The following is an 18393-nucleotide window of genomic DNA, read 5'->3' on the forward strand; positions in this document are numbered from 1 at the left end:
TTTGGATATTTATGAAAAAACCTACCAATACATTGGTTGAAAATCAAATATGCAAGTCGCTTTTGAATTCAGTGAGAAAATGATCAATGCTCTAATTTTGAAGTTCGACGATGGAATTGACAAAAAAATATTGGTGCAAATGTTGTCAGAAATACATTTGTCATTCCTAATCGCTACCTACAAATTTGGGACACACTGTACAAGCAATAAGATACATGCTCTGTTTTTTAAAGTAACAAATAAGTTCGTTAAAATCACCTATAGATAAACTAAAATCATTTATTTGTTTAAATAAATACGGACGAATGCACTTTAGGCAACTGCCGGAATAAGCCACATCATAAGCACATTAAAAAAAAGGCTGCAACAATATATAAAAAAACATGTATATTCATAATCTGGGCAACCAAATCAGATGTAATTTAAAATCCAAATTACAAAGATTTGACTCTAATACTTTCAATGTGATTTTAAAGCTGACCCGCTTAAGAAGGGTGGAAACCAAGTCACTTCATAAGATCTTCATATGGATAAATTAAACTCTTTAGTTAGCTACGTCATCGTCAAACTCATGACCATGATCCAAAAGATAATTAGCAGCCAGTTCCTCATTTCTGTTGCATGCGATGAATACTTGCAATACTACAGCTCGATCGAAACCCATTGCTTCAAGCTGTCAAAACCACTCAAAAGTGAATATGATGCAGACAATTCAATATATAATTACTACAGAGGAGTGTCAAATCAAAAAATAATAGATACCAAGTTATGTCAAACAAGATTCCAAGAATCAGCAGAAACTAATGGCAATATTAGAGCAAGTTCAATCCAAGATGCAAAATACCTATAGCTATTGCTATAATTTGGCACCAAAAAATGTCTTTTGATGCTAAAATAAAACTTCAACTCCAATGCTAGATATATTTTGAAACAAATATTTCCTAATTTACCTAATTTTGTCACTTTCCCGTAAGTTTTATTTAAAGCACAACAACATTCATCTCATTTGTAGTAGTTTGATGATGTGGCTAGATGCATAAATGCATCCTTGGTTTCAAATTTAGAACCAAGGATGCATATATGCATATTTGCATCCAAGTATAGAACTCCTTTGGAGTTGAAAATTTTTGACATTTGGTTTCAAATTATAAAAATGGCACCACTTATAGCATTGCATTGGACTTGCTCTTACAAACAACAAATAAACGTAGCATAACCACTCACCAAAAACACTTTATGACAATAATTATGTTATAAATTTTTATCAATTTACCATTTGTAGTCAAGTAACTACGAGCAAAGACGTAGTTTTTCCTACTCTTGAAAAAAAATCAGTAACAAATACTCATAAGGAAATAGATTTTCTAATAAATTTATCACGAGACATAATAATCAATACTCAGTGTTAGGGGATCCACAAAATATTAAAAAAAAATGAAGCCATATCCCAAACATTCCTATAGACTTTAGTGGCTCATTGTACTTTAGGTTTTATCATTTGAGTAACAAAATGTTCATTTGATAAACCATTATTTCTTACGACCTACCTATACCTATATTATTTAAAAAGAAAAATGAGAAAAAAAGGATATACTTTCAACACCACCATTTGTTCATTCTGAATCCTAGGACAGTGGAAATTACATTTTGTATTTGATTGATTTAGTAGTCGCTAATTACCAACGTAAACAATTCCTACTGATGTCTAAATGACTGATGTAAACACTTCCTGACTATGTCAAAGCCATAGTGAAACTGATATCATAAATAAGTGTGGTAGTGTTCTATTGGTTAAGGGAACCTTAAAGCAAAGTAATGTTTCACCAAAAAAGTTCTTAAGAGTTATTAAAGTTTCTACTTACACGCTCGATTGCCTCTCGCTCTTCAGGTGTAACAGTGATTGCTTGTGGAGCTGCTTCACCCAGTTGCCCCAGTACGTTCCTGATAAATACGAATAAGTTCAGTGTATAGCTCATCATAAGGAAGAAGAAAAATTAGTGAGAAGTGATATTATAGGAAAAATAATGGAAACAGTTTGACAGAATCAATGTGTCCACTTCTAGTCCTGTACTTCTTTTAGAGAAATACTAGATTTGCATCAGTGTAACTTCGAACCCTACCCTCGTTTTTTGAAGAAAAAGAAGGAAGAACTTGCATCAGTAAAACACTAAGAAAATAATTCTTACCCTTCCCCTCCTTCATCAGCTTCATTTATCAAACGTAGAAAGTCTCCTTGATGCTCCTGAATGAGTCGCATCAGGTTCGGATTTTGCTTCCCCAATTCCTGAAGCATAGGCTGCAAGAAAATGTGATTCATTTAGACGCACTAATTGGCAAATTGTAGAAGGATGGTTCAAAACGGTTATGGTATATCCTAATACATATATGTATAAATGGTACCTGCAAAATTTGGGGATTTGCTTGAACCATTTCTCGCAAGGCCTGGAACTAAAGATAGGAAAAGGACAATTACAAAAAAAAATCATTTCAATAAACACAAAATGAATCACTTTATACCGTAAAGAAAACCATGTACCTGTGGGTTGTTGCGTAGAAAGTCCAAGTTTCCTGCATTTGCATTTGAACCCATATTTGGTAGTCCCTGTGTGTACATAGCAAATAATTGTGTAAAATATATCTTTGGGAGGATAAAAACAAAAGCTATTCGCAAATCACTACCTGTGGGAAAAGATTTAGAGGATCTGCATTAGGGCCACCATGAGGCACTGTTGCTTGTGGTGCCTGTGATGGAGGGTTTATAGCTTGACCGCCAGCAGGTTGTTGGGTTACAACAGGAGCTGAAACTTGCTCAGGAATGCCCTTTGACAAACCAAATATTTAATTAGAAAAATGAGGGTAGAACCAAAAAACATCAAGACAGTGTTCACGATCAAGACAGACAAAATAGTATGCTGGAAAGGAAAACAACACTTGTACATGACCTGGTCAGAAAACAAATAAGTACAAGCTGGATCCAAATCTTAAGATGTTAGTATGTCAGATTTAGGAGATGGCCACTGATTCGTATACCGGGTAGGCAGATACAATAATAATATACATCGGTGCCTTGTCAGCCAGTGTAATCCTCAAGGTCAGTCACTGGAAGCTTGTTAGAACTACACTAATAATTGTGGGTGACCACGTATAAAGGATAAACTAATAGCGTTACCAATACCATGGTTCTTTCAACTAATGACTTTTTAGTGTTCCCAGTTCTTCAATTTATGATCTTAAAGCATTTTGAAATTGCTGCATGTCAAGATCAGGATCATCCAATTGTAAATAAACTAAATTTTGCTTTGACTCCACAGTTCAAGGGAGACAACAGCTCCTCTTTCTATCAATAGTAACCATGAAATGGTTCAACCTCACACTTATGAAATAAACCACAAACACACAGCAGTATTACTTCAATATTAAAGAAGATAAACAACTTTTGATAGATCAAACAATATTAGCTACTGGGGTTCGAGAGCCCAGCCTCACCAAGTTGATAAAAAGAAATAACAAATTACAATCTTCTTGATATGACCATCATCAAGGTCATCCATCCCTAATAACCCTTTTTCTCTCTTCTATTTCATTTCCTCTTTTGCCCTTGGACCTTCAGTGTTGATTTGGTGTGTGTGAAATGATCTTTAGCAATATCCATGCCAGATGATAAGATTAATGTACACTCCTTTCTGCAACCCTAATTTGTACCGGGTCAAGATTTATTCCATGCTATCCTGTCTTCCCTCTGATGACTTTGAGCCCATTTCTTGCTCCGTAGCTATCTAGAGGTGCATTACTAAGACGCTGCTGAATTGTTTAGAAGGAGTATCCCCCCCACCCGTCCCTCGGTATGTGGTAGTATTACTACTGTTGAGTTATTAAATGCTTCCAATTAAATGGACCGAGATTCCCTAATTAATGTGTTCTGGCTCTTTATATTTTTTCCATACATTAAACGAAAAATGCATTTATACTTCCATGTTATTAGCTAACATAATAATACTTTAAGCAGAAATTTGGGTAGGTATTTAGCATGGTATCACCCACTTCCATATAAATGTCACACATATTTACATCCATTACAAGGACAGGCGGTATATTGGATGTTTCCATTTGTTTTAGATGTTTGAATGTTAGTAGATTAAATTCCCGGGCTATGCCAGATAAAGTTATACTTATTTTTAATTTAAGTTTTTAATTAGAGCTTGACATGTAGCAATGATTTGGCTTAGTCATAATTTGTTTTCGTTATAGTTTTGATTTTTGAAACACAACAGTACCAGTTATTCTGAATGTTGCCCGAAGTCGGCAAAAAGTGTCATAGATAGATATATTCTCAAATGTCCGATTCCATAACATTTTTCTTAAAAATTTTGGCTAAGAATGTAGTGTGCCTATACCCATGTCCCAGTGTCAAGTGTCCGACAAGGGTACAAAGACAAAATTATTGAAGAACAAAGGACGTGGACAAGCAACTACCAAAAATCAAGACAAATGAGATACAAAGAAATTGATTGGATTAAATACTGTGAAAGAACTCACTGAATATAGGTATTCAACAGCTCTTTCAGGATTGTTAAAGGCGGCACGCAGTGCACGAACAACTGTATCGCGATCCCAGCTACCTCCACCCATATCAAGAATTTGTTGGATAGTAGATTCTAAGTTACCTCCAGCAACAAGATTTGATGCAGCATGACCATACACATCTGCCACCGATCTGCACCATAAAAGAGCAGGAGCATCAAAAAGAAAAGTTATTTAGGTGGGGGAGAAACATTCAGTTTGAACTACATGAAATAACAACTATTTAACTTCCACTTCTAAGATATGTTACTATGCCTTTTCAAAAATACGGACCTAATGACTAAATAAGAGGATAGGTAGGTAGGTATGCCATAGAAAAGCAGTTCGTCTGCATGTAAACAATTTGTAATCATGGTCGGATAGAACATGCTTTTGCATATCACATTTCGTCATTTCAGTCATCGGAGCAAACTTCACCAATAAAAGAGGCGAAATGCTCATAAATGTTCAAAAGATAAAATTGCACAACTGATCTTTTATGGAAACAAAAATTGACACATCTAAATGATTATTGTAAGTTAGGGAAAAAAAAAGAGAGCACTTAGACAGGACAGATTTGAACTTACGTATCAGGAGCAGAAACTGGAGTAGATTCGGATCCAGATTGAGGGCTGGCATACGAACGATGACCATCAGATTGTTTCTAAATGCATTCCCAACATAATAATGCAAAAAAAATGTATGACTCACGGAAAAACAGTTGTCGCAGGTGCCGGAGATGATACAGACTGTACTGGAGAAGGCGAAGGATCTACTGCTGGAGCCTACAAATTAACCATCTCATTCAGCACTTAAAAACACATATGTGAATGAAGAAAATAATAAACTGAAAAAAATAGTGTGTAAGGACAATTTTTTCAAAAATAGTGTACAAATACACTTTTTTTTCACACATGTGAACGAAAGATAAGTTCTGATGCATAATTTTTCAAAAATGGTGTACAAATACACTTTTTTTAAATAATGTTGTGTCATAAAGTATTTTTATCAGTGCGATTGTGAAATATTCTGAAACATCAAATTTACTAGTTACTAAAAAAAGAAATCTTTCATGATATCAAGCACAACTACATTCAGATTAATTTTACAGAATTTCATAATGGGAGCACTTGTAACAGAGTTCTCCCTACCATACCAACATGTTGTAGCTTATTCTGCAGCCACATATTAAATTGCCAGTAACATTCAAACTTTCAAAGTCAGCGGACAATAAGCACTAGTGGAAGGCAGATTACAAATTGTTATAAATTGCTAATGTACGACCCTTTGACTTCAGATTTACTTTTCAAATTGTTTAATTCCTGAATTTTTGTTTCTGCACAAAGCAATATAGCCACTCAACATCTCTTCTAGTTTTCTAGGATCTAAATAAGAGTCACAAAACAATAGGTTATGAACTCACCGTCATTGCAGGTGCAGCTGATGTGGTTGATCCCCCAGTTGACGAACTTTTTGCCTGCAGTAGTACAAAAACGTTTAGAATTACCAACATCATTAGATTACTTTATAAAGTATACACAAAGATGTCTGCTTGTAAAGCAATCAAACTCATCACATCATCTAACCCACCCAAATCCCTTATAAGTCTGCAACAATTTAACTACTATACTCTCAGCATAATTGTTCATCTCTCTTACTCGTAAACATATAGGAAAGAAATTCATTCACACATTCTAGGAGATGATGTACCTTTGAGAGCATAATGACAATAAAACTATTCTCAGCAACATTGTTCTCCGCTAGTGTCGTTGTATCCTTAAGTACCTTTCCCTGATGGATGAGAACCTGCTGCACGGCAGGGTAAACATTTGCACCCTGTTTTGCCTCTATGATACTCTTCACCTCCGAAACCTAAATAAACAAATTATCCACAATGACTAAAACAAAAAATCAAGCTTTACCAGAATTTTAACATATGCACAATTCCTCAGAAACAGACGACTCATTCAATTACACTAACACTGATGCAAAAACTCGAGAAACTTGTATGGTTCCCTGATTAATCTACTCAAATTAACTATACTCACTCACTTTGTGTGGCAATTCAATTAACTTGCACAACAATCAGTTTACGATATATAATAAGTGATCCGCATACAACACTAATCGTACTACGTGGAATTCAACTAACTGCACACTCTGTCAACAAAAGCAGCCAATAATTAAATTCGATAAAAAGCAAATAAAAACAGTAATTGAAATAACTAAAGCTCGTATAATAATCAAATTGAACATAAAACCCTAGTACATCGCATAAATTACACGGAACAAATTCAATTAAACACAAAAGTGGCTAAACGAGAGAGAGAGAGAGAGAGGGAGAGAGAGATTGATACAGTATTATCTGGCTGGACAAGGATCTCGAAGTTAGTGCCTTTGAGAGTTTTGATGAACACTTTCATCTTCTCCGGTCCGACCGCCGCCGGCGATAATTATTATAAATATGTATATCTAAACAGTGTGTATTTATACTAGTGGCCGGGCGAGAGTTTTAATAGAGTAACGAGACGAGAATGTGCTACTGTGACGGTGTTTATCCAAGGAGTATGTGCTGCGTTATGTCTGGGGTATTGGGTCGTTTTACGTTGGTATTGGATTTGACTTTTAATGTATATATGTGGAAAGGCCCAGCTAGGCCCAACTATGTACTATGAGCCGTGAGTGAGTTACCAGTCGTTGCTTTTCTTTCTGTTCGAAAATGATCTTACAGAACGACAATTACTTAAATACATTCGTATCGCCGGCAAAGCCAAGAGGCGGATGTTAGCAGTTCGAGTCCTCGTTCATGGCGCTATCAAAGAGAAGTTAACTTAGCCAATCCTCTTTATTGTAAACCTTTTGGTAAAAGGCTAGAATTTTGACTATTGTCAATTTCTCAAACTTTTATCACTTATAAATTGAGGAACTCAATGGTGATAGTTTGGTCGGAAGGGTCCCGGAAAGTACGAGTTTGGTGGACTAATTAATTTTTTTACCAAACACAATATCTGAATTAAATTTTTATTATTCAGACGTTAGTTCATGCAATCTCTTAAAATTTCGCGTTCATGTTTTGCACCATAATAAGTTGTTTATAATGCTAGTGAAAGCATTTTAATTAGTGCATCTCCTCTTAGTTTGCATACATTTCTGGTAGTAATTGGATTTCATGTACTGATTCAAGAAAATCTATCATGGGTTATATTCTTTTACATAATAATTTTCTTGTTAAATGTAAATCTGAGAAGCAGACAACAATTTTCAAGTTTTCTTCTAAATTTGAGTATAGAGCTCTTACTTCTGATTTAGGTGAGGTTATTTAGGTTTTTAGAGTATCGGAAGAGTTTGATGCTAATCACTTAACTCATATTACACTCTACCTATATGGTTGAGAATCCAATTTTTCATGAACGGACAAAACACGTTTAGATTGATTCGTCATTTTACACGAGACAAATTAAGTTTTGCATGGTCTTATACAACTAGCCTATCTTTCTACTGAACCACTAGTTTATCTTTTACTAAATCCATTACATCTCCTTAATTGAATCTTAAATCCCTTATTATCCAAGTCACGCCTAACTTGATGAGTGGTGCCTATAACTTGATTAGTGGTGTTGAAGCTTATATAAACGTGCAGTATTCCATTCCATAGTCATAATGCTATACAAAGTACGCACTTGATCATGGTCTCCTCTCCATGTCTTATGCGACGAGTTGGTTAGAATAAGATGTTAGATCTAAATACAATCAGAATCATCTTATTTGATATTATCAAGGTTATATAAGAAAATGTACACGGAAGCGTGCCAATTTCATGACGGTAAATCAGACTTGATTCGTCATTTAACCGTATTTCACTCAAATTGATTGGAATAAAGGAGTAAAGATTGTGAATAGTAACGAGGACCAAAACGCTATTATGTTCTTTATATAGTAGCCAATTAAATCTCATTAACCTAATCAGACTCCTATCGGGTATTACACATTACAAAGCTCATATCAAATATGATGTTATTGGACTCTTTTTTTAGACCACTTAATTAGTCAAAATATAGAATAAATATTAAATATAATTATTCATAATTTGTAAGCCCATATATAGTGAATATTATAAAATATTCTAACAGTCTCTCACTTAGGCTACAAATTGTTCCAAACAACAATTACATTCAATATCCATAGGTGCGCATAAAATTGTTTATGGTTTAGAAACATCTTCTTTAGTCAATCTGTTTCATCTCATATATAAATATGAAACCAAAGCGACCTTCGTCACATTATTGTAACTCGATCCTCAATGATCACCACATAAACATATTCAATGACATAGATCAGGTATGGATGTGTAACTGAAAATTACATGCAATGTGATCCCAATTATGTCTATTTCTAATTGGTCCTTAATACTTTAGTGAGATCGGTCTTTATTCTTTCAACTTTATGTCAAAATCACAACTGAAAGATATAACTCATTTAGAGTAATAGAGAGAGAGAGAGAAAAACTCAACTTCATTCTACAGAAACTCAAAACACATAATGTATCACAATGGTGTCAAAAAAGAATTGAGTACCGGATATAAGAACAAAACAAAACTCCCGCTAAAACTTAATATCCTCCAACAAGGGAACACCCATGTGAGCAGTATACTCAAGAAAAACTTTAGGTTTTAAAACTTTAGTAAGTGCATCTGCTAGCATAACATTTGTCCTTATATACTAAAATAAGCACTACTCGATTTTGCAATCTCTCTATAGTAACTAGATCAACATATTTAGACATAAAAAAACATAATCATAAGTAGATTTTCATGCATCTACGTAATCAGTTAAATAAAAAAAATCGGAATACCTGTGATCTCCAAAATTTCCGATTTTCGATAAACTTGCAAGCAATATTTTTGTTCGTTGCAAGTACCTGATAACCCGTTTAATTACAATCCAATGATCATTTCTAGGTTCAATCAAATATATGTTTACCATAGCCATAATGAATTTCAAATCCGGCAGGGTACTTACTTGAACATATATAGGACTCTCAATAGCTGAAACATATGCAATTTTCTGCATCTCATTTATTTCAAGAGCATTCTTAAGGCATTGTTTGAGACTAAAAAAATGTCTCCTTTAGCAACATGAGTATTTATTTGTGCATAATCTTTCATGTGTCAAATTTAGCAAGCACCTAATAGCTCTTTTGTGATAACCCAAGGATACTCGAGAACGGTCTCGATGTATCTTAATTCCTAATACATAAGAGGCTTCACCAATATCCTTTATCTCAAACTGATTTGTGAGAAAACTCTTGGTTTCATACAAGAAGCTATATCAATGACATAAAGCACCGGAAATATAATTCTATTCCCACTGAACTTGTCATATATGCATTTTCTAACATTATTGGACTCAAAACTGTATAAGATAATAGTTTGATGAAATTTATGATTCAACATATGGGAAGCTTTATAGTCAATGCTTTCTTCTTAGTATAACCCTTTTGCGACTGAAAGCGCTTTTCATTTTTTAATATTGCCCTTTGAATCCCTTTTGGTTTAAATATCCATTTACAACCAATCAGTTTTGCACCTTCAGGCAACTTGACAAGATCTGAAACATCATTATCCTTCATGGATTTTATCTCATCATTTTAGCATCAATCTACTTTTGTCTATTACCATTTCATTTGGCTTGTTGGAAATAGATCGAGTCATATTCCATTACCTCTACGTCAAACTCACGTTGTTGAAGAAATAAAATATAAACATCTGAAATTGCACTTCTTCTCTCTTTAGTGGGTCACCTAAGTGGCAATTCTTCTTGAAAATTATTGCGTTTGCTCTTCCTAAACATCATTCTGATTTTGTGTAGGAAATTATATAGGTATACCCACGTTGTTGTCTTGAACTATATGAGTTAAAGAAACTAATTCTTCTTAAAACACAACAGTCCTAACTTTATCTTCCCCCTCAAACTCAACATCCTCAAGAAATCTAGCATTTCCCGTTTCGAAAAAAAGGAATCTGTCAAAGGATCATAAAACTTGAAACCCTTTATTTCCTCAAGATACCCAACAAAAAACAACTAATAGTTGTTGAGCTACTTAGTGTGTAAGCTGCAGTCTTAAGTGCATCTCCCCAGAGTGATTCATGTATGAAGAGTGACTAATCATACTTCTTATTATGTCCTTAAACATTCTGTTTCGTCTCTCAGCAACATCATTTATGTGTGGTTGCCCATGCATATTGTATTGTAGGACGATTTCGCATTTCTTTAGGAATTTTGCAAAAGGTCCAGGACTTTATTCATCGGATCCGTCATACTGACCATAATATTCACCACCAAGATCAGATTTGACAGCTTTAATCTTCTCATCAAACTGATTTTCAATTTCACCTTTAAAGGCTTTAAACACATCCAAAGACTATGACTTTTCATGTATTAGATATTAGTACCCCAATCGAGAATAGTCGTCTATAAAAGTGATAAAATATTATCAATCATTCCAAATATCGTAGGAAATGGACCACATATATCAGTATGTATCAACTGTAAGACATTGGTACTCATGTTGGTACTTAATTTCTTTATGTTTATTTGTTTACCTTTAATACACTTAATGTTGGGATTTCGGGCATAAAATACAGCGGAAATAATATATAAAAACTGTAAAATTCAGATAAATCTGAAACCCACCGCATGATCCATGCAAAAGATAATATTTAATTTATAGTTAAGATGTTTACCTTATGAAGCTTTACTATTTCTGTTGTGTAATAAAGGTGCAAGCTTTAAACAATCACCATGTATCCTGTCGTGAAACGATCTACACCTTGAAGGTATTCACCAAAATGATCGAACGGAGGATGAGCGTAGATTAGCACTCAAAATTCACAAGCCACCTCCCCCCCCCCCTCTCTCTCTGTGTGTGTCTCTCTCTCTTTCTCTCTTTCACTCACTAGCTGCTAGGGTTTGTATTTTTATCTCTTATAAAAATGTAAAACCCTACTTTAGTCCAATGAGATATAATAAAGGCAAGAGAAAAGGACTTCTAACTCCAATATGATTTTTGAGTTTTAATAAATTTGAAAATCCTCGTTATTATTGATTAAGTCTTACTTAATCATCCAACTTTGATGCCATTCCTATTATGAGTCAGCACATCGGGTATGCTATTATTCACCAAACTCATTTTGATTATGCAAGTGTTGTGCTAGGCTTTATAGGGGATAGGATGAAAGAGGATAGGAATGTAATATACTTTGCTAGATTCTGTCAGCTCATATATAACTTTTGTTGTGCTGATGAACCTCAACTAGCCAGTTCTTTATTTCCACCCTTTAAACTTGCAAAACGGGCGTTTAATGATTTGGTAAATGCTGACCTTAAGAAAAAAGTGGTTAGACCCTTACAGATACCTCAGTCTGTAAAACAGATCTTGGTAAATGCTGATCCTCACACTTACAGATCTGTTTACCCTGATATACAACCCACCAGCACATCCCAGACACCACAACAACCATCTGAACATACCACACATACATCTCAACCTACTAAACCCTTTATCAGAACACATGTCAAACCTTCACAGATAACTCAACCTTCATCATCAGCACATACTGTGAAACCTTCATCTTCCAAGCCCAGGAGGACAAAGACTATACCTCAAACACCACAGAAGAGAAGGAGGATTATTCTGAGAGATGAGTCAGATAGTGAGGAATAGGTTCCTGCATCAGAACCTGTTGTTAAAGAAGCTGAGAAGGTCCCTTCTCAGAAGGATACTGGAATTGGGGGATCTAAGCTTCTCAAAAGGCTTAGAAGAATATCTTATGCTGAAACTCCCAAGGAATCTTCTTCTTCAAAGAGATACAAGAAACAGAGAGCTCACAGGCCAGTTTCAGATGATGAGGAAGCAGCAGCTAAGGAAGAAGATCAGGAATCTCTGATCTCACAAGAGCCAAAATTTGCTGAAGCTACTGCTACAGATAAAACATCTACACCACCTGTGTCTCCTGTACATGAACCAGTATCTACTGCAGACCCAGACACAAGTGCTGAAATTGATATTCACAACCTGGTTGTGCCTACGGTTCTCTACTTAGAAGCTCCAACAGCTCCAATTAATCCATCAACAACACCAATTACTGATGCTAATGAAACTCCAGAATTGTCTACAACACCTTCTCTACATCTAGACATTGAAGATCAGACTATAGGTGAGCATCAGAATATGGCTGTTGATCAGAACTTGGAAGCAGATCAGCACTTAGAGGATGATATTGAAGCCTCAATTACTTCTCATACTGTTCTTTTGTCAGAAGATGCTGACTCTGTAAGTTCTGATGCTGCAAATGCTGATTCTACTGGTGATGCTGCTATAAATGAAGATGCTACTACAGCTGGTCCATCAGGACATGCACCTCAATAAATTGTTCACAAAAGTGAGATAGTCAAGAAGTTTTGTTATTCCCAGTGGACTAATAATGAGATTTACAAAAGGGGGGTTGAATGTAAATCTCAAAACTTTTTCAAGTTTTGAGCAGTTTCTAAGGCTAAGTGTATGAGTAATCAAATGTGTGTGAATTACTTGAAGCTGATGCAGACAGATATATATTCAAACACAAATGTAATGAACACAAAGAACTTAAAAAAAACTTTTCTGGTGGATTTGTTGTTCCACCAGAGATGTGTTATTTCAGAAAATCTGTGATTCAAAGAATTAAATCACAGCTGCTTCCTAGTACAAACTAGATGATTTTCTCTTTTGATATTTCTAAACAGCTCAAGGAAAATTCATATCTAATTACTAGCTGCTACTTGGTTTATATATCACCAAGTTTACAAGTGAAGACAAACTGTAAAATACAATTGAAAAGATTCTTCACATGTTTCTTCTTCATTTCTCTATCCAATGCAATCTAGAGTGATCTGTAAATCTTTGAATACTTCCTTGTTTGCATCAGAATGGAAATGCTGCATTTTCTTGATTCCTCCTAGAGGCTTCCACATTCCAGTATATCTCTGTCAATCCATGTGCCTCTGTCAGCTTGTGAATTGTCACTATCAACTGCTAATGAACTAAGCATCCGTTGAAGCTTTCATCCGTTGATGCCTTATCCATTAAAGCTTTATCCGTTGAAGCTTTATCCGTTGATGCATTATCAGTTGAAGTCTTTATCCGTTGAAGCACTTATCCGTTGATGGATATTATCCGTTGAAGCATTATTTCTTATCCGTTGAAGGTCTTCAATATCCATTGACACTTCTTCACTTATACAAAATTACAAGGCATGAAATATTTATAATTAGCCCTCCTATTTGTACATCCATTAGTAGTCAACATGACTGATTATTTCCTAACAACATCTAAGAATTACAGCTTGATACCAGAGAGTGAAATGTGCTACAATACTAAACTTATTGCTAAGTAAAGCTACTCATTCAACGGATAGCCAAGATGGTCTTATCCGTTGAGGCTACAAACACTAGATTTCTACTTAAGTGTTTTGCTTAACTTATCATCAAACTAATACACATATTCCTAACAATCTCCCCCTATTTATGTCTACTAGAACTGTAGGCATAAATTTGGGTTTACCTTGATGATAACAAAACACTTAACAAATATATAAACAGTAACAAAGTAGAAATTCAAAAGTGCTACAAAAATGTATATGCTGAGATGGAATTGAAGAATTACATTGTTTCCAAGGGTGCTCCTTTAGCCTGAGCAAATTACTTTCTTTTCCTTTGATCCCTGGTTTTCTTTCCTAGCCTCCTGTCATTCTCCTCTATTTGAAGTTGAAGTTGTCTGTAGAATTCAGCTTCATCTTCTTCGTTGATATCTAACTTAGATTGTATATCCTTGAGAGTTTCATTACTGGCAATCTTTAGCTGATCTTCAATTCTGAAAAATCTTCTGACTCCTTTGTTATCTCTGAACTCCATCAACCAATGAGGTGATTTGTGAATTGTAATTCCTCTTTCTTGAACGAGTAAAGTTCTAGGCAAGGCATTTGGATCCCTCCAAGTTTTCCTTATGTTGGCAATTTTGTTGAGAATCTCAGTCTTGGCAGTCCTGGTAAAGCCAGAATCCTTCTGTATGGCTGAGTAGACTCTAATCAAGGTAGAGTAGCCTTCATTCAGAATTTTGTGAAGAGGCCATGTTCTTTCCCAAGCTCCTTTGTATTTGAACACTAGTCTCTCAGGTAGCTGTCTGTAGGCAGCTATTCCCCTTACATCCTCCAGCTCATCCAGATAGAGTTCAATGTTTGAAAATTCTTTTATGTCACAGATGTGAACATAATCATCTTTAGAGGTTTGAGGTTTAGGCTTAGGCTTCTATGTGAATTTGATTGAGGCTTTAGAGGGTGTTGATTTGATTCTTCTTTTCTGCTTCTTTGATGGTGGAGAAGAGGTTAGGAAGGTGGGCAATTTGATGGTGTCCCAATCAATTGGTTCCTCCTTGGGAATGTTTGTTTCACCATGAATATTTATGAAGGGGCCAGGTACAATTGGTTCAGGAATAGAGGGTAGTGGTTTGGATATTGATTGGGTTTCTTCAGTCTTATCTACCTTCTTTCTCTTTGTATTGACCTTCTTTCTTTTCCCTTTCTGCCATTCTTCCTTACTTCTTTCCTCCATCTCAGTACCAACCATGTCCCCCATAGTTTCATCTTCACCTTTGTCTTCAATGTCTTTTTGTTCTTCAGCCTGACTTGACTTTAGCTGTTTTTCAAGCCTTGCTTGTGCTCTTTTGTCAGCCTTTAGCTGTTTGGCTTCTTCCTTCAACCTTTTGGTTTCTTCCCTCTTGGCTATTGAGAATTTGGGATGTCCTTGCATCACACATATGCTCTTTCCCTCTCTGAAGATAATAGTCATGTTTCTCCTTACAGCCTCATCCATGGTCTCTTTGAGATATGCAATACTTCTACCTAAAAGCTTGTCCTCATCAGCTTTTGGAAGAGGAAAATCCACCTCTTTTAGAGGATTCTTTGTAGAGTCCTTATTGGATCTGTTGTTGGGCTTGAGAACCATAGGTTGCAGATCTTTGGAAGAAGTTTCTCCATCCTTATGCCTCCCTACTGGCTTGAGTTCCATAATAATTGATTCCACTTTTGTGCTATGCTTCACAGATTGTGATTGAGAAGTTGTAGAACCAAATATTAGTTGTATCTTTTCATCAATCTTCTTCCTTTGCTCTTTGACTTGCAATTCAGCTGCTGCTATTTGGATTAGATCAATTCCATCTAGCTTTCCTTTGACTTGAATAGTTGGAGAAGTTGTGATGACAGGAACTAGCACTTGAGAAATCTGAACTGTTGTAGATGGCTCTCCTTCCCCTTCCCTTTTATTCTCCCCCTTTTTGTTATCATCGAGGGTAGGGGTCAAGCCTTGTGCTTGTGCCAGCTGCATGAGTAGAGTTGTTTGAGTTTGTTGATTCTGAAGAATGGTGACCATAGAGTCTTCAATGATTTGAACCCTATCTTCCAATCTGGCCAGCCTCTTGTCAGCATCAGACGCTTTCCTCAGTCTCCCCAACAAATCTTGCATAGTACCATAGGGTATAAGTGAATCCAATTTCTCAGCATTGTAGGATTTCAGATCAGCAATGTCCAGCTTGAGCTCATCTACACTTAGATTTTGCTGGTAATGCTGCAACTACAAGAGATGTAGAGAGTCCAGATGAGCTTGAAGAATTGCCTTGGTACCAGCATCCTGAGTCTCCTAAAGGGCCTGCTGAATTGTCATGACTTGTCTGACCAAAGTGACACCAAACTCTCCTGGTGTTGATGGTTTTGCCCATGCCCATGTAGGAAGATCAGGAACAGAACTTGGGCCTGCTACTCCCCCTAAGTTCATGCTCTCATTCAAAGAATTAGAGTCATCATCATTAGAATTTACTCCAAATTCTTCAGATGGCTCGCCAGCTTGAGAAGGCAGCATGTTGACAACAACTTTGTCTCTGAGAAGAGATTCTGAAGTGTGTACAATGTATAGTGTCTGTTCTGCCTCCACATTGCCCTGTGCAGCCAAAAATTGATAAGCTGAAACAGGGTGAGTAAAAGTGTCAGCATCCAAGGAAATGTTATCAATGACAGCTTTGTAATGTTGCTGAAATTGTTTTTCCTTATCTGCATCATCCACTTTCATTAACTCACTAGCAATGGCTGGATCCACCCTTATAGCTTCTGTACCTGCCTTTCTCTCAATTTCTCTCTGTTCTTGCATCAGGGGCTCCCCCTGGCTCACACACACCCTCACACCCTCACCTTCACCTTCTAAGGTGGCACTCCTCTCACTCACTTTTGCCATGCTGGAAGAAATAGCATGCATTTGGTGACTCTCAACCTCTCCTTTTGCCTGGGAGCAACCCAGCCTCTCACTCAAAAGATCACTCCCTTCCCTCAAACCTAAAAGTGATTGTACAGTTGCCATGTCCTCTACAGTTGGAATTGTTTCTGTTAAGTGTGTAGAGACCATCAACGGATAGGGAGTATCCGTTGAAGTAGAAACTGATGGTATCAACGGATAACTGCTGTTAAGCTTATCCGTTGAAGAACAACCACTTGTCAACGGATGAGAGATATCCGTTGAGGAAGGAAAAGATGTAGATATAGAAAGTGACATAATTGTTGAATCTGTGTGGATTGATTTTAAGTGAGGTAACACAGATTCTTCAACTACATCTGAAAGAATTGGCTGATGATCCAACAAATCATCTAAAAGATGATGATCATCAGGTTTTGAGTGGGGCTCCTCCCTGAGTTTTAATGAGGGAGAATCAGGAATTGATGTGAATATCATATCCACATCCAGAGAGGGTGTTGGAGAGTTTGATGAATGGTGTGTTTCTATATTGAGAGAATGGGGCTGTGATTCCACATTTGATGGAATCACATCAAGCTGAATTTGAGAAGGCACAGATACTGGTGGATGTATCTGTGCTGTGTGTGTCCCTTGTGTGGAAACTAGGGTTTTGGCCTTCTTCTTCCTTGAAAAGGCTTTAAATGGTGAATGTGTGGCTTCAGTGTCCCTCCCTCTTTTGTTCTGTGTCTTTTATAGAAATCTCACAAGCCATTTTCAAGGTGCTCATCTAGACTGAGCAGATTAATTCTTTTTCCTTGATTGTCTAGTTTTCTTCCCTAATTCTCATTATTCTGTTCTATCTGATTTTGAAGTTGTCTGTAGAACTCAGATTCATCTTCATTATTGAGATCCAGCCTCTCTTGCATTTCCTTTAGAGTATCATTGCTTGATATTTTTAGTTGGTCTTCAAGTTTGAAGAATCTAATGGTAAATCTTTCATCCCTAAACTCCATCATCCAGTATGGTCTCAAATGCACCCTACTTCCAGTGTATGGAATAGTTAAGACTCTTGGCATTTGGATCTCTCCAGCTTTGTCTGATTTGTTGAATTTTGTTAAGTATTTCTATTTTGGCCACCTTGGTGAAGCTAAAATTCTTCTTCATAGCAAAAAATACTTTTACCAAGACATTATAGCCTTCATTCAGAATCCTATATAGAGGCCAAGTTATTTTTTTTCCACTCTTATACATGAACACCAACCTTTCTGGCAATCTGTAGAATTGCTATAACTTCATCCAGCTCATCCAGGTAGAGGTTGAGGTCTGAAAATTCTTTTATGTCACAAATAAAGAGTTGATCTTCCATGTTGACTGTTGGCTTGGGTTTGGACCATGATTTTGATTGGGGTAAAACTTATTTTCTGGTTGAATTCTTTCTTCTTTTCTTGGTGGAAATGGGTAGGTTTGGCTCAGAAATTGGCAGGTTTTCCCAGTCTATTACTTCATCCTTTGGAATTATTGGCT

The 18393-nt window shown here is 36.1% G+C and overlaps 1 protein-coding gene across 1 annotated transcript; it reads right to left on the minus strand.

The window, feature by feature from the left end:
• Positions 1-372: 372 nt before the first annotated feature.
• Positions 373-7109, minus strand: LOC141717871 (ubiquitin receptor RAD23d-like). Its single transcript, XM_074520093.1, has 12 exons — positions 6918-7109; positions 6271-6432; positions 5984-6037; positions 5272-5345; positions 5148-5192; positions 4537-4714; positions 2680-2820; positions 2537-2602; positions 2401-2448; positions 2187-2296; positions 1863-1941; positions 373-673 (listed from the first exon to the last, which is right to left on the minus strand). The coding sequence occupies exons 1-12, from the start codon at positions 6981-6983 to the stop codon at positions 545-547; spliced, it is 1152 nt and encodes a 383-aa protein (XP_074376194.1). The 5' UTR covers positions 6984-7109; the 3' UTR covers positions 373-544.
• Between the last annotated feature and the right edge of the window lie 11284 nt (positions 7110-18393).

This window comes from Apium graveolens, chromosome 4 (genome assembly GCF_009905375.1).
Source record: "Apium graveolens cultivar Ventura chromosome 4, ASM990537v1, whole genome shotgun sequence".
Classification (NCBI taxonomy): Eukaryota; Viridiplantae; Streptophyta; class Magnoliopsida; order Apiales; family Apiaceae; genus Apium; species Apium graveolens.

Bases quoted from the DNA above. Each gene is read 5' to 3' on its own strand.
- LOC141717871 (XM_074520093.1), bottom strand. From the start codon at position 6,983: ATGAAAGTGTTCATCAAAACTCTCAAAGGCACTAACTTCGAGATCCTT. The intron at 6,038-6,270 runs GTACATCATCTC...GTACTACTGCAG, and splicing joins TTGTCATTATGCTCTCAAAG to GCAAAAAGTTCGTCAACTGG. The intron at 2,449-2,536 runs GTACATGGTTTT...TCCTATCTTTAG, and splicing joins TTCTACGCAACAACCCACAG to TTCCAGGCCTTGCGAGAAAT.